Source organism: Vanellus vanellus, assembly GCF_965231255.1.
Source record: "Vanellus vanellus genome assembly, chromosome: 1".
NCBI lineage: Eukaryota > Metazoa > Chordata > Aves > Charadriiformes > Charadriidae > Vanellus > Vanellus vanellus.
Genome location: NC_138905.1, coordinates 163,610,373 through 163,626,729, shown reverse-complemented (window position 1 = coordinate 163,626,729; position 16,357 = coordinate 163,610,373). Strand labels below are relative to the sequence as shown.

At 44.9% G+C, this 16,357-nt stretch overlaps 1 protein-coding gene across 1 annotated transcript; it reads right to left on the bottom strand.

Moving 5' to 3' along the window:
- Positions 1 to 15,108: 15,108 nt before the first annotated feature.
- Positions 15,109 to 16,140, bottom strand: LOC309680764 (2-oxoglutarate receptor 1-like; the record flags this gene model as incomplete). Its single annotated transcript, XM_082494479.1, has 1 exon — positions 15,109 to 16,140. One exon carries the CDS (start codon positions 16,138 to 16,140, stop codon positions 15,109 to 15,111), a length of 1,032 nt encoding a protein of 343 aa, XP_082350605.1.
- Between the last annotated feature and the right edge of the window lie 217 nt (positions 16,141 to 16,357).

Here is a 16,357-nt window from a genome sequence, read left to right as displayed (position 1 = left end):
AATGCCTGGCTCTTGGCATCTTGGGTCGCTTTGTTACTGTGCTGGTCTCTCCCTGGGCCCACTTCCCACCTGCCGAAGTTCAGAAATGAGCCTTTCCCAGCAGGACTGGTGCTGAGAGAAGCACAAGGAGGACAGGGAAGGGAGCTCAGCCATGTAGGATACACTTAATATTTTAAAAACATCATTTCCCTCCCAAGCTTATCTCTTTTAATTCTTTTCTTCACACAATCACTAAAGTTATAAACTGGTAAGTTAGTTGTTCACATTACTAGTGCTTGTTTCTGATAAGGTAAAGTAATTATCAGGTAGAATTTTACTATCATAAAGTGATAAGCAGAGATAATTTTCAGCCAGACTGAAATTAGGAGGTTGCTTGACCACAGTGGCAAAAGAGACAGAACTAGAAAACCACAAGGAAATGCCCCGCAAATTGTCACTTGGGTGTGGAGTCAAAGGTCTCATATTTTTCTGAGCAACCTCCCTCGCTTTCCTGGAGAGACCCGTGTGAACAGGGAAGGCATTCAGGCCTCCTCATCCCAAACCCCTCCCATTGCATCCCTTCTGGTACAGAAACCTCTCTACCATCGTGGGAGCGTGAAGGCAGCTCCCTCTGCTCCCCCACTTGCCCAGGCTGCTCTGCCGGCCTCACCCCCCAGAGTCATGCAGCTTCACTGCCTTGAAAAGAACCTTGTGCTCTTTAAATGATGCTTAAATGCTAAGTATTATTATCCTCAGGCAATTAAATGAGGATCTCCAACTATTCTGATTGGGTGGAAGTGCAGGCTGCTGAAATAGCCTTCAAAGAGATGATTAATGCAAGCTGAGCCTGTGGAATTCATACGTTCATATTTTTTTTAATCTAACCTTTTTCTTCTGGCTATTTTGTGCTCATCTAAATCAAATACAAGAGAGGTGCTCTTCTCTGCAGAGGCTTTGTCTTGCTTTGCCTTTCTGCGCTACCTTTCACCACCGGCTTTGGGGCCACTCCTGGGCTTTGGTCAGATCTCCCTCTGAGCTTTGCAGGATTTCGACTAACACAGCATCACACTTACTCGCCATGCTTGGGTCAGCTGGGGAGCTCTGCTGTGAATGTCATTGTGTCATTCTAAAGACAGAGCAGTGGACTGACTGCATTGGCTTGTATAGGCCAAATGCAAAAAAAAAAAAAAAATGTGAGTACTGGAAAATCAGAGTCACATAATTCAGAAATTAAAGTTTTGCCATTGTCTGTGGTGGAACTGGTTCCTGCTGGACCAGTGTCTTGAAAGAGAAATACCCAGTAAAATGAAAGATGAGGATGTGCATTTCATTCTCTCTGCCCAAGCAGAGAGTTCGCAGAAAGCAGTTAACCTGACTACCTTCACAAGCAAATGCTCTGTAAACCCAGTGATACAGAATAATCATGCAGTGTATTTTTGTCATTGCTGGCAGAGCTGGCACTGCCTATTCTAAACACTGGGGCAGTACTTATTAAAGTTTTCAATGGTAGGGAGATGGCAGAAATCACATCACTATGGGACAGAAGATTACACTTCTCAAGAAAAGTGAGAAAATAAAAGATAATTGGAAGAACCTCTGGGCACTTGACCCTGGCTTTTTGGTTTTTCAAAAGGGACTGTTTAATAGTTTGCAATAAACTGATATGATACAATGCGTTGAAGGATATAAAAAATACAGTGTCCTGCATGGTTAGGCTGTTTGGGGTCAGACCAAGTATTTTAGCAATTACTCTGCATTTCGTCAACATACAAATCTCCTGCAGCATATTGGTGTGATTGATGGCCTGCTGGAACCTGAGGAGGGAGTTGCTAACCTGGCTTTTGCATCAGATTTTGCACATCATATTCAAAGGAGGGGTAAACTGGTGCATTACCACTGGCTTTGGAACCAAGTTAATTCACCGCAGCAGAGTATCTAATCTATTGGCTTTCCAGGCACGGTCACTGCAAGGAGCCAAACACAGACACCTTCCCTCTCTATGGGATTATCTTGGTGTGTGCAGAGACATGACTGCCTTTCCTGAAATCCTCTATCCTGATTCAAAGGGTTTTTTCCCCATGTCAGTGCAGGAGGTGGGGTAGAAGGAAACTCCTCAGAACATGTTATTCATCTGCTGCCCCAGAAAGAGTCATATCCTTGGCAGCCCCAGCAGATGCTTTTTCAACCTCATCTAAAATCTTCTCTCTACCAAACTACTCCTCTGCTTCTCTGTGCTCACAGGACATGTTACTTCATGTCCAACATCTTCCCGGTCTAGTCCTAGCAGGAGGCATTCTGCTTTCTATGTACAGGTCACATGTGTGAAGGTCCCCATCATCTTTCTTTCAGTGGTGCTTCTCCTAGACTGAATAAGTCTCAGTCCCACAAACATGTTTTGTTTTGGTTTTTTGAACCTCTGTTCCGCTCCCTGTCCAGCAGGTCGCCATCCTTCTTGAAGTGCAATGTCAGATGTGTCACCCCAGGAGACACGCTACCAAAGCAGAACAGTTACTCATCCTGCCTGGCAGTCTGTGCTCTTATTTCTGTGTCCCATTCTGCTGTTTGCCCTTTTCACAACAGCACAACATATTTGACTGATGCTCAGCTTGTGACCTGCGTAGCCCTTCGATTCTTTACTGCGGTACTGCTGCCTAAGCAGCTAGTTCAGATTTGTGCAGTTTTGATTATTTTCCTGCAAACATAAATTTTGCATTTGTCCTCATTGTATTGCATGCTGCTTCTTTCAAACCATTTCTTCAATTTCTGTAAATTGCTTTGAATCTAATGCTGTCTGCCAGCATGCCGGCAGTCCCCTCACTTGCCATCTGCATGCTTAAAGGGTATACTTTCTACTCCATTGCCCAAATCACTAGTGAATGTAATAAGGATGAGCTCACTGAATAATCTGGACTTGGACAGAAAATTCTGCCACACTAAACGTCCTAGAACTGGGCCTTGCACTGCTCTCCTTGAAACTCTCAACAGTATTATCTGTGTCTGGAGTAGCAGCTCAGCCACAGCTCCCAGCAGCACTGGCTTTTGTGCAAAATCTGAGAAAAGAAGCAAAATGTCAAGTTTTGTTTCTCTTGTGTCCCGTCCAAGAGCATTTCAGAGAGAAACCTGCTCCAGCCCAAGAAAGGAGCTGGGCAACTCTGGACCATCCCGATGGACGATGTGATGCAGCACCCCTCTCCATCCTGCCATCACCAGCCTCCCTGTTCTTTGTCTGGGACTGTTTGGCTAGCTGGACATTTTTGATAGATTCAAGACATTCACATGAAGCATTTTAATTCCGTTGATTCAGCAGTTTGCAGGGTAAAAGTATTCCGTCAGAAATTTTTTCATTAGCTGAAATCAGCATGTATGGTTTCTTCCCAAATAAACTGGGTACAGAGAAGTCAGCCCTAATTCAGGGGGCGAATCAATCTCTCTTATCTTGGGCAGGGCAGTATTTCTGAATTAGTTCCCTCAGTGGTTGGCATACAGAGATTATCCTCAGCGCTTACGTGGCAGCAGCTGGATTGAGCTGAAATGTCCAGGGCAGAAAGGGTAAGTTGCTGATCTGTTTGCTAAGCCACAGTAAAATACCATGTTGCCTCTTCATGCCAGGACAGAGGACAATAATAGAATCATTTAGGTTGGAAAAGACCCTTAAGATCATCAAGTCCAACACTGCCAAGTCCACTCCTAAACCATGTCCCTAAGTGCCACATCTATGTTTTTTAAATACCTCCAGGGATGGTGACTCAACCACTTCCCTGAGCAGCCTGTTCCAATGCTTGACAACCTTTTCTGTGAAGTGATTTTTCATAATATCCAACCTAAACATACCCTGGTGTAACTTGAGGCTATTTCCTCTTGTCCTATCGCCTGTTACTTGGGAGAAGAGACTGACCCCCACCTCGCTACAAACTCCCTTCAGGTAGCTGTAGAGAGCAATAAGGTCTCTCTTCAGCCGCCTTTTCTCCAGAGTAAACAACCCCAGTTCCCTCAGCTGCTCCTCATAAGACTTGTGCTCTAGACCCCTCACCAGCTTTATTGCTCTTCTTTGGGCACTTAGGATGAGGAGTAATGGCTTCAAACTGGAAGAGGGTAGATTTAGAATAGATATCAGGAAAAAAAATTTCACTATGAAGGTGGTGAGGCACTGGAACAAATTGCCCAGGGAAGTTGTGGATGCCCCATCCCTGGAAGTGTTCAAGGCCAGGCTGGATGGGGCTTTGAGCAACCAGGTCTAGTGGAAGGTGTCCCTGCCCATGGCAGGGGGTTGGAACTGAATGATCTTTAAGGTCCTTTCCAACCTAAACCGTTATATGATTCTATGATGATTCCAGCATCTCAATGTCTTTCTTGTAATGAGGGGCCCAAAACTGAACACAGTATTATAGCTGGGGCCTCACCAGGGCCTAGTACAGGGGGATGATCACTTCCCTAGTCCTGCTCACCACACTATTCCTGATACAAGCCAGAATGCTACCTGCTCTTTTGGCCACCTGGGCACACTGCTGGCTCATATTCAGCCACCTGTTGACCAACGCTCCCGGGTCCTTTTCCACCAGGCAGCTTTCCAGCCACTCTTTCCCAAGGCTGTAGAGTTGCATGGTGCTGTTGTGATCCAAGTGCAGGACCTGGCCTGTTGAACCTCATACCATTGGCCTCAGTCCATTGATCCAGACTGTCCTGATCCCTCTGTAGAGCCTTTCTACCCTCAAGCAGATCAACACTCCTGCCTAACTTAGTGTCGTCTGCAAACTTATTGAGGGCTCACTCGATCCCCTCGTCCAGACCGTTGATAAAGATATTAAACAGGAGTGGCCCCAACACTGAGCACTGTGGAACACCCCTTGTTTTTTACCCACCATTTTTTTACCCAGAGAAGAGTATGCCTGCACAAGCCATAGGCAGCCAGTTTCTCCAGGAGAATGCTGTGGGAAACGGTGTCAAAGGCTTTACTAAAGTCCAGGTAGACAACATTCACAGCCTTTCCCTCATCCACTACGTGGGTCACCTTGCTATAGAAGGAGATGAAGTTAGTCAAGCCTTTGTTCTGGCCTTTCTTGTAGATGGGCATTGCATTTGCTAACCTCTAGTCAACTGGACCTCCCTAGTTAGACAGAACAGCTGACAAATGATGGAAAGTGGCTGGGTAAGCACTTCCATGAGCTCCCTCATTGCCCTTGGGTGGATCCCATCCAGCCCCATAGACTTGTGTGTCTATAAGTGGTGTAGCAGGTCGCTACCCATTTTCCCTTGGATTATGGGGGCTTCATTCTGCTCCTCATCCTTGTCTTCCATCTCAGGGGCCTGGGTACCCCAAGAACAACTGGTCCTACTACTAAAGATGGAGGCAAAGAAGGTATTAAGTACTTCAGCCTGTTCCTCATCCTTTGTCACTATATTTCCCCCCAACATCCAATAAAGGATGGAGATTCTCCTTAGCCCTCCTTTTGTTGTTAATGTGTTTATAGAAACATTTTTTATTGTCTTTTACAGCAGCAGCCAGATTAAGTTCTATTTGGGCTTTGGCCCTTCTAATTTTCTCCCTGCATAACCTCACAACATCCTTGCAGTCCTCCTGAGTTGCCTGCCCCTTCTTCCAAAGGTCATATACTCTTTTTTTCCTGAGTTCCAGCCAAAGCTCTCTGTTTAGCCAGGCCGCCTTCTTCCCCGCTGGCTTGTTTTTCGGTACATGGGGACAACCAGCTTCTGCGCCTTTAAGATTTCCTGCTTGAGGAATGTCTGGCCTTCCTGGACTCCTTTGCCCTTCAGGACTGCCTCCCAAGGGTCTCTGTCAACCAGGCCCCTAAACAGGCCAAAGTCCACTCTATGGAGGTCCAAGGTAGCAGTACTGCTAACCCCCCTCCTTACTTCTCTGAGAATCGAAAATGCTATCAATAAATTTTCTACCAGACAGGGCTGTGCAAGCAATAGAAAGAGGGATTCAGCAGTGGTATAGTTTATTCTATCTTTGGAGACCTGGTTCAGAAGCTGCTTAGTTGGACATTTCACCCTCCTATATCTCTAGCTTATCCACCAGGGACCAGAAAGGTTTAGGGTGGAAACTTGTGTTGATGAGATGATGCATTTCATGGACCCCTGAAAGACAGCAACAAGGAGGACATACTGTACAGCTGAAGCCACGTGTGTGGTTTAAGCTTTATTAAACTGATGGAACAGCCTTCAATATCTCCAAAGGCCTCAAAAGTGGATAGGCATGAGGGTCCCAGAATAAAGGTCATCCCTCTATATTTCAGCATCTTCAATTCATGCAAGAAAATGAAATTTTGTATGATATTTAACAACTGCCCCCCTGAGGGAACTACTTGGTGAAAGAACGCATCTGCCAAGATCCATCTGTTCCTTACCAAACCCAGCTTCTTGACTCCCTGCAAGAGAGGTTTTCTACTTTTCATCTGCTGTCACAGACCCTTGTATAACAATAACTTTCTTCAATAAAATATCACTTTTTTTTCAGAGTGATGAAGACAGGAGATTTTTGCATGAGATCTACATCACTTGAAGTAGCTCTCCCAGTTATCATGGCAAGGACAGGTGGTATTGATAAGCATCAGGTAGAGAAATATGATCTCTTAAAATAGTCTGGTAGACACCAAATGCACCCCTGTACCAAATACTAGATGCCTCTCCTTAGCCCATGTCAGTGTCCAGCAGAGTTATTATTCACACCTCACAGTACAAGTCAGATAGAGAATATATAATTTAACTGCATTTGGCATGGCTGTCTTTCAGGATTAATGCTTCTTCCTTTGCTCCCAATATTGTGCTGTGAAAATCTCTTTGCAACGGATTCACGTGCCTTAATGCAGTGAAAACACATGCTGCTGCCTGAAGGGCTCCTTTCTTTGGCTCATTAGGGCCACAAATGTAATCCTTCTTTGGGCACACCTCCTATTTAGCCTTTGATGTGACAACTGTGGAGACTACTGCCTGTAGTGCCACACCTCATCCAGTTTTACCAACTCCCTTTGGAGAGACTGAGTCATTGGCACCCTCAAGACTATGTAGGACCAGCAGATGGGACGCATCCAGAACAGAGGGGCAACGTTTCCTTTAAAAAACCCACGTTTATTCAGGGGAGAAACGAGATAGTGCAGCGCTTGTGGTAGCAAACATTGCTATGCTGGTCTTCCAAAGTACAGTTAATTCGGACTTTAATTATCCTAGCTGTGGGAGGTGTCCCAGCTGCCGGAAAGCCTCTGAGAGCTCCACTTCTTTGATGGGCCTTCTTTGGTTCATACCTCTGTCAGCATAAGCAAGTTACATTTAAGAAGATAAAACCAAATCCTTACTTAGCATTCAAAAATGGCATTTAACTCACATAGATGGTGCTTCTGGGTCTTAGGCCATCTTTGTAGATCTGGGACTAAATTAGAAAATAAACTCTGAATTGCTTTGGCTTCTCTAGCATTGGTCTTGTTGAATCAGTGTGAAAGCCTGATTTGGAGAAGTAGGATGTGTGGTGAGAAAATCTTTTCCCAGTACCCTTATCTGCAGTGCAGGGAGTTCCCTGAGACAGTCAGGCTCACCTGGAGAAGGATCTGCTCTTTCAGGGAGACCAAGAAGAGGAAGACATGTTGATGACATCCATACTTTCCACTCCTGCAGCAAGGTTCAGAGAAACCTGTCTGCATTTCAGAAGTGGAGAAATGTGTGAGGAGAAAACACAAGCCATTATTTTCTGCAATAGTAGAGCGGTCAATAATAAAAGACAGGGATAAATCTGCAGTTTGATGTTTCTGGCCAGGCAATCAGGAGGGGGCGAATTCACTGTTGCTCTGAAGAGGATAAACTCTAATTCCCTGTATTTATCCTTTCTAACTGTTTGATATAATTAATTGGCCCCTATCACTGCTTCTAAGATAACATCCACGGGGCTGTATTTGATTTATGATTTACATGTTTATAACCACACAGGCACTCTAGCTGTATTTGATGTAAAGTTATAAACTGGAGATTGTGTTTCTTTAGAGAAAATTGGAACAATGCTCCCACCTTGCTCTCGCAGATGGTATGAACATCATTTGGTTCTTCCTTTTCCTATTTTCTGCTGCTTTTCCAGCCCAAACCTACGTTACCAAACCAGACACTGTTTTCCCGCATACTTAGGCTTTTGCAGAGCGATCTGGAAAGAGTTTTGCCTACCCTCTAGTGGGAATTTGAATTATAGCACCTGCAAGGTCCAGCTGAGGGAGTACGGGAGGCGGGAGCCCCTTGGGCACAGCCTGGAATTGCTGCAGGACAGGTTTTCCTGGTGTTTCCAGCAAACACGGTGCCCACGATGCTGTCCTTCCCCTCCCTCAGTGAGATTCCGGTTTGTATTTTGGGGAAAAAAGGATGGGGGCTATGTTTGCTAGGATATTTTCCTGGTAGAGCAACAGATTTAGATTTTCACTGGTGTTCGTCAGCCAAATATTTAGCTCTGATAAATAAGTATAGCTGTATTAATCATGTTGAATAGAAATAAGGATGGAAATTTAGAAAGTGTATGAAAAAAATCTGCATCTTAGCTCTATTTTCCCTTCTGCCAGTAGAAGCAGAGTTCTGATATCCATATCCGAAGGCAGAACATGGGCTGCTGGATCTGAGCTAGGGTGTGCTGGGAGGGGGCTGGCCCCAGCTCTGAGGTGTGTTAGCTGAACCCGTGTGCTCTCCCAGCATCGGCATACGTACGTGTTGAGCAGTGGTACCCTGCCCTTTGGGTGAAGGCAGCTTGCTAGTTATGGAACTTACTTCTGACCTTTTACACCCCACAGAGGACAACTTCTTGACCTGTGGTGTGATGCACAAATTTCAACCTGAAAGGTTTCCCTATATACTGCTAATATCTTGTGTTAACCTCCGAGTTGACAAATACTAGATACAAACCTGTAAACGGAATGAATAAAGCTAATTACTGGCTTTCAGCTGAGATCACACGCGGTGGTAGGCAAATAATTTTGGTGATAAAGAGCTGGTCCCCCAAAACCTCTGAAGCAAAAGAGCAGTGCTCCTTCCACAGATGCAGAGTACGACGCTGGGGATGAACCAGGGCCTGAATAGTGCAGACACTGCTCTAACTCAACTTTTATTACTGAAGTGCCACGACTGAGCAATCAAGACTCCCTTGAAAATCTTACCCTAAGCCTAAAATGCACTTTGTAAAAGCTCTGGGCTAGGAACTGATCTCTTCCCTGCTTGGCTGCTAATTTGCTTTGTGACCAGAGGCAAGTCACTTAACTCCACTATGCCTCAGTTTCATCACCTGTAAAATAGGGGCGATATATAAATATCTCAGAGCGGCTTACTAGCAGAAAGGTAAATGTGAGGACACTCCTGTAGGCAGGTGCTGCCGCCTTGTCTGTTAAGATAACTTCCCCTTGATAAAAAGCGTCATGATGGGAAAGGAAAAGGGAATTTTCAAAAAGATTTATTGCTTGAAATTGTTGCACGGTGCATTTGTATGCCGCTGTCTGCCAGGTCTTCTTCATCATTGCTGAGGCCATAAGCGATTGGGCCAGCCTGGCTCACTCAGTGGAAAGTTGCCCCTTTGGGATCATTGGGGGCTGGAAATAAATCCACCCGTAATGCTTCCCTGCTTTTGTGCCAAGTCACCTCCTTTTTGCCCAGCTTAACAGATCTGTAACAAGAGCAGAGCAGGAGGCTTTGCCTTGGATGCCCTTTGAGACACCCCCGGAGAAGGTGTTTTCTAGCCCTGTCAGCTGCAGGTGCAGGGCATCAGTTTGCTCAGTGGCTGGCACCATGAAAGTCCTTGAAAACCAGAGAAGAGATGTGAGAATATCACAGGGTGCTATTGCGGTAGTACCAAAATACCATGCCGCAGATCCACTGACAAAATACGGATTCTGCCAGGTACACGGGAATTGCCTTGAAAGCGCCCTGGGATGCAGCCAACTGGCTCGTGCCGATCGGGGGTAAACAGGAACCACAAAGATATTAGCAGAACCATTAGAAGGGGCAGAATAAATTTCATAATCATTTTTCCAAAAAGCTGATGGGTCTTGAGCAACAGGCTGGACGCAGTGAAGGGAGAGGGAGGGACCTGGTATCAGGTTTGCTAGCTCGGGTAACAGGAAGCATGCTGGAAATACAACTGTGTTTAATGAAAACACATGAAGGAAGATGTCTCCGCCTTCTACCTTGCTTTGTTAGGATTCAGTATGGCATTGTCTGTCTGCGCACAAAGTTGTGTTTCTTTCTTCTTCACCTTATCTTCTTTAACTATTTTACAAAGTAAAAGGAAATCCATAAAATAATTTGGAAAAACACAGCTTTCACTTTTTTAGAAAAAAAAAAACCAGAAGCTCAGAACTTTGTTTGACTTGTAAGAGTGGAGAGCATCACCAGTACTATAGCTTCCAGGCAACCACCTCTCTTTTGGTTTAGAAATCAGTGATATCAACCATTTGGGGGAGCAAAGAATCGGAGAAGGGATCTTAGAAGATAAAATACCCTTTAATTCAAATGCCTTTCAAGGTTCTAGCAGTAATGATTGAACATACTCTGCATTATGCTTGCCTGCAGCAACCCTGAAAAATCACGTTCCCTCTGTGTGTTATAAAAAATCAGCATTTGAGCTTTAAATTTCATTTTGGAAAGACACTTAGCTCAGTGTTTACCTACTTACTTTTTCTCCTTCTGGGCTCCAAAGTACAGCTCTGACTAAAAGCAGGAATTTACTTTTTTTCTCCTGCTTTAGGAGGCATCCGATTCGCTCTGCTCGCCACCACAGCACCTGGTAGGTTAGGGCATCTAGTCAGCAAGACACCTTAGTCAAAAGTACTGCTTTTTTTCAGTTGCTATTCAGAAATCAGGCCTTGAAATAAATTTTCTTTAGGGTAAACTTTCTTTTTTCCTTCTCAGACTTGTGTGACCTTTACATTGAAGTGGCATTGGCTGGCACCACTCAATGCCTCTACTTTCACAAAAAGTAAGGGAGCTTTAAGGGAACACATCAAGTATTTTCCTTTACATCTATTATCCTTCTATGTTGGCAGGGAAAGGCAAATACAGTTTGGGGCTGGCAGGAGTTGAACAGTGATACGTTCATTTGTTGTTTGCTGCTTTAAAGTTTAGGTTCACTTAACCTGCATTTTCAGAGTAGAAAATACTGACAGGTGGAAGCAGCCATTCAAAGTTTATTCTGCTTGCTTAGCCTTATCAGCAAAATGACATCTATCCAAGGTCTAAGTGGCTCGGTGGTGAGCCTGGTGCTACCCTCCAGTTCATGCGGTGGATCGCTACCGTACAGTTACACTGTACAGCTAATGCAGCAGCATCCCAACTGCACATACCACTACATTGGGATAAAATTGCAGCCTTGCCTCACATCAATATCAAAGACAGCCCTTGTAAGACCAGACCGTTCTCAAGCTATTTTAGCCTTTCTCTCTACTAGCTGTTTACTAAGCTATTCATTTTGATGCTACATGCAGTCTGTTTCACGCTGTCTTCTTAGGTGTTCAGTATGACACAGAATTGCTGGAAAGGCAGCTAGATGCAGCCAGATTAGAACAGATTTTGTGAGTTTTTTTTTAGTGCAGAACATTACAGTCAGTATTTTTGCTCCCTAGGAGGTTTGAGTACAAGGAGGGTCTTTTGCTTTCACTTCTTGTGGGAACACATGATTTGGGGAGAAAGGGAAATAATTGCTGATTGCCTTCCTGGACAATTAAGAGTAGAAAATAGCTCTGCTGCAATCTGTGACAGTCCGTGAGTCACAGTGAAGAATAAGGTTCAACATGTCTACCAAAGCACCCGGCAACTCCAAAATTTCATCTTTAGTACCATCAGAGTTGACACCCCCCTGAGAGGTTTACCCTGCAAAGTTATTCTCTTGGTTCCTCTGTGGTGCCAGGCAGAGAGCAGCTTGCTTCACTTGACGTGACTGTCTTTGCAGACAAACCTACCAGAGGCTTTTGACTGAAGCCTGGTTACTGGAGCATAACTATGCTGTGAATTAGCCGGCAATAGTGTAGTAATTTATGTAGCTGTGTTGTACAGAGCTTGGAAAGTGTCTCCTGTTTACTGCAATCGAAGCACTTACCCTTGTTTCAGCAGTAAACTTAACAGCTGCTAAAAATAGAAGCTATCAAGATGTCACCCTTCACAGTAAGCAAAAGGAATGAGTCACATGAGATAATGATCTCACCGTCCTGCAGAGCACCTGAGCAGTCCTTGAATGCTTTAAAAGTGACTGCGTTGAGGTTGAGCTTTTCCCCTTTTCCAGACCCAGCCATGCTCCTGGAAGATGTGACTGCCCTTCTCCTGCAGGTTCTTGCCCCACCGGCAAACTGCAGCTCCCAGGAGCATTCCCTAGTCTACTTCGGCACTTAAAAATCAGCTAGTTTAGCCCAAACTGAATGAAGAGAGGTGGTAGATGAGCAGGTGAGACAGGAAGAAGGCAACCAAACAACAGCTATGTTAAGGAAAGAGAGGAGGAGGAAGCAAAAAGGTAGTCTCTCCCCAAGTCACTGAAACTGTGGGACTGTCACTCGTGCTGTTAGAGATGGAAAGCCTCGAACACTTCCATTTCACACTTTTTACCTTTAGCTGCTCCATTTTATATTGTATGTATAGTTGTATTGAAGAGCTTCTGCCTGCGTGTGATAAGCTCGGCTTGGGCTTCAGAAGGAAAAGCTCCTGAGAACAAGAATTAAAAATGCTCTGAGAGTGGAAAAAAGATAATTTTTAATCCACTCCTTCAGATGTGTATGTGTAAGTGGTAGACGCATCTTGTGCTTTCACTTATGTAGAAGAGGAAGAGAATTTGTGTGGTGCATTTGTACTTTTTTGCCCACGTTGGAGAGCTGGGATGCTATGAATCTATGTTAGAAAAGATTTATTTCATGTGAATCGTCTTGTGTATTTGTATAACTTGTGGATAGGAATCAACCATGCGTATGTGAAACCAGGTAGCTTGATCATGATTGATCACCATCTAGTGGCAACCTGCAAAATTCAGACTGACAACAGTACAGAAGAGGACAGTCTAAAATAGAAGTCATGCCAACAGGCCTATAGCACCGCTTCTGAAAGATGTATCTGATGATTGAGCCTTTACCAAATAAAGTATTTTAGATATCCACAAGGCATGTTAAAAACTACAGTGTCATTGTTTGTCCTACTCAGGGGCATGGTGCTAACCCATGTCAGGTGCTCCAGCTTTGCCAGCAATGTGATGGTTGCTGCCGGTCAGCTGCTGGCCCAAGGAGAGCTGTGGCAGTGCGGTGGGACGAGTTCTGGTGCCAGCAATGCTCCTAGGCACCGCTTGTTTTGCTAGGACCAATGTTACCACCAACGTATGCCTAATCGCAGAGCCTTGTGGCCAAAAGGGTCCTCCAGAAGCCAGGCAGGCTTGTGCCCCTCTTGCTCAGTGTCTGGCTAGCCTGCTCCTAGAGACACGCGGGGGTGGAAGCTCCTCTTCTCCTCACCAGGGCTTCATCACCCATTGTGAGAGAAAGTCCTTCCTGATGTCTGCCCTTGAGGGGTTTGAATACCATTTGGTTTTCTGTCCTGTTCCTTCCCCTTGGGACATTTCGCTGAGTGCTCTTACCACGCTCCTCTCCTCTGTGTCTTCCCTGAAGGGCAGCCTCGAAGGTTGGACAGGGTTCTCCAGCTGTGAGGGGAACAACGCTGCAGAGGGTGTAAGGGCTGCTACACAAATATCGCACATTATATTCTTATTTATACATCACAGCATTGCATCTGCCCTTTTTGCCGCAGCAGGCTTTGTCAGCCCACTGAAACTGTCAGCTCCTGTCCAGCCTGTGATTCACAGTAACCACAGATCTTTCTCTGCCGAACTGCTACCTAAATAGGTTTGGTTTTTTTTTCTCCTTTTGTGTTTGCACAGTTCATTATTTCTACTTAAACACAGAACTTCGCACCTGTCACTGTCTAATAGCATCCTGTGTTTTTTCAGACCGTAGTTGCAATTTGTCAACTTAATTTTGTCCTCTCAGTTTCATGTCACCTGCAAATATAATAATCGGTCTTTATTTCATCGCCCAGTTTCTTAATGAAAACGCTAAATAGCCCTAAACCCAGGACAGACTGGTGAAATCCCCAACCAGTGGCTCCCCCTACTCTGATAGTAAATCACTATCTCCACTCTGCACACAACTCTGTACCCAGCAAAAATAGTTTCCTCCAGAGTGTTTCCTTAGCTTACACGTGAGTGTCATCTCAGACAGTGTCAAAACTACTTCTGTAGTCAAGATACATGACATCATATTTTCCTTCATGTACGAGCCTGTTAATTTGCTGTAGTAGGAAATCAGAATGACCTGGGATTGTACATAGCTGATAGGTCCATACCGGCTGGTACTCACCTGTATTCATCTTCTGTAGACTTACTATCTCTATCTGATTGTCTGTTTCAGTATTTTTCTGGGATGAACATTAATGTGATTGATAATTCCTTGTTCCTCCATTTTTTCCATATATATATACACTTTTTTAATATATATATGTATCTCCTTGTGTATATATATTTATCTCCTTGTATTCACCACGTATGTCCTTCTCTGGTACTCCTCCCATCCTCCCCTCGGCCAGCTCTTAGATGTCATCATTCAGTTCCTCAGTGCCCTAAGCTGAAGTTCATCAGGTCCATCTAATTTGAAAACATCTGATTTATCGAGGTGCTTTCTAAGTATGTAATTCAGTGGTTTCAGCAACCGTGACAATATCTGCCGCATTTTGCTCAGGCTGTAATAAACAAAGCACTACATCAGTGACAAGAGTGAAATCAATGGAAGTTGTTCTCATGTCCAGACTAAGCTCTCTGTGTTTCTGTAATCAACCGCAAAGCCTGGAGCGAGACAACCCTGCATTTCCCAAATGGCTTTGGAAACAGTCTGGCTGGGTGGTTTTAAATTTCACCTTTGAGTTGGTTTACAATCTTTTATTTTCACTCCTCTTTCTTTGGTTGCTAAGAGAGGTATATACAAACCTGCTTCCAAGACAGGTTTTTGACAAGTGCTCTACTGCAGGGAGAGGGCGAAGCCAGCTGCAATTCTTGCTACCATATCAACGCACCTGCCTTTGCAGGACCTTACGGCAGCAAAGCCATCCTAGGTTTGCTGGGATTTTCTTCAAGGCATTCCTTCATAACTTCAATGCGATCTCTGACTTCGTCCCATAATTGTTGCTCCTGGGCTGCTGGACGTATTTGCTCCATTTACACCTTGAAAGGGAGAGGATGGCCTTCTGGAAGTTACCTCCGATCACAACATAAAGTAGTAGGTTGCCACATGTGTTGAGTGCAGCCAGTGGCCGAGAGATGATATAGGTGGAGTGGATTTGCTTCTCCACGTAACAGCTGACTGGACACAACCGTAGCTCAACCCGAGCTGCTCGAAAGACATGGAAGGGGAGGAAGCACACATAGAAGACCACCAAGAGGACAACAGCAAGTCTGCGAGCCTTTTGTTTATAGCAAGCCTGTGTGTGAGGCCCGGTAGCCAAGGTGTAAATAATGAGCGCATAGCACAGAGTTACCGTCAGCAAGGGCAAGAAGAAGGCCAGGCTGGTCAGCAGCCAATTATACCACCTGATTGTGGCTAGGTTTTCAGAGCTGGTAAGGTCAAGGCATAAAGATCTGTTTTGTGCCTCTTTTAAGGAGATCAAGAAGTTGACAGGGCTGACAGCTGCCAATGAGATCACCCAAACGGCTGCGCAAGCCACCACTGTCCACCGCTTCCTCTGGATGTGGAAGAACTTCATAGGGTGGACAATGACTACGTAGCGGAAGGCGCTGAAGCAGGTGAGGAAGAGGATGCTGCTGTACAAGTTGAAGTAGAAGCCAAAGCGGATGAACTTGCACATGAATTCACCAAATATCCAGTTTTCCCCACTGGCATAGTAATGTATCAGGAAGGGAAGGCTGGTGAGGTAGAGCAGGTCTGTGAGTGCCAGGTTCAGCATGATTATGGTGCTGCTCTTCCAAGGCCTCATCTTGAAGCTGTAAACACAAATTGCAATGATGTTTCCCGGGAAGCCCACCAGGAAGATGATGCTATACATAATGGGAAGGTACGAAGTCTTCAGACCAACTTCCATATCAGTGCAGTTGGGAAAATCACCTTCAGTGTCTTGCCAGGTGGTGGGGTTGGCTAAGTCCTCATTTGTTGTGTTCATGTTTTTTCCTTAGCTCTTAAGGAAGAGAGAAATGTTTAGTGTTCACTAACAGAAAAGACCTTCTCGTAGCCTGTTCAAAACAACTAATAACCAGGTCTCTCTTTTCAACTTCCCATCAGTGCCACTATTAAAGTGCCTTTATTGAATAAGGAAGGGCCTCGCTGCTTTGATGAGAATTGATCCCAGTCTAGAGGCCTTTTACCATATCTATAAAGAG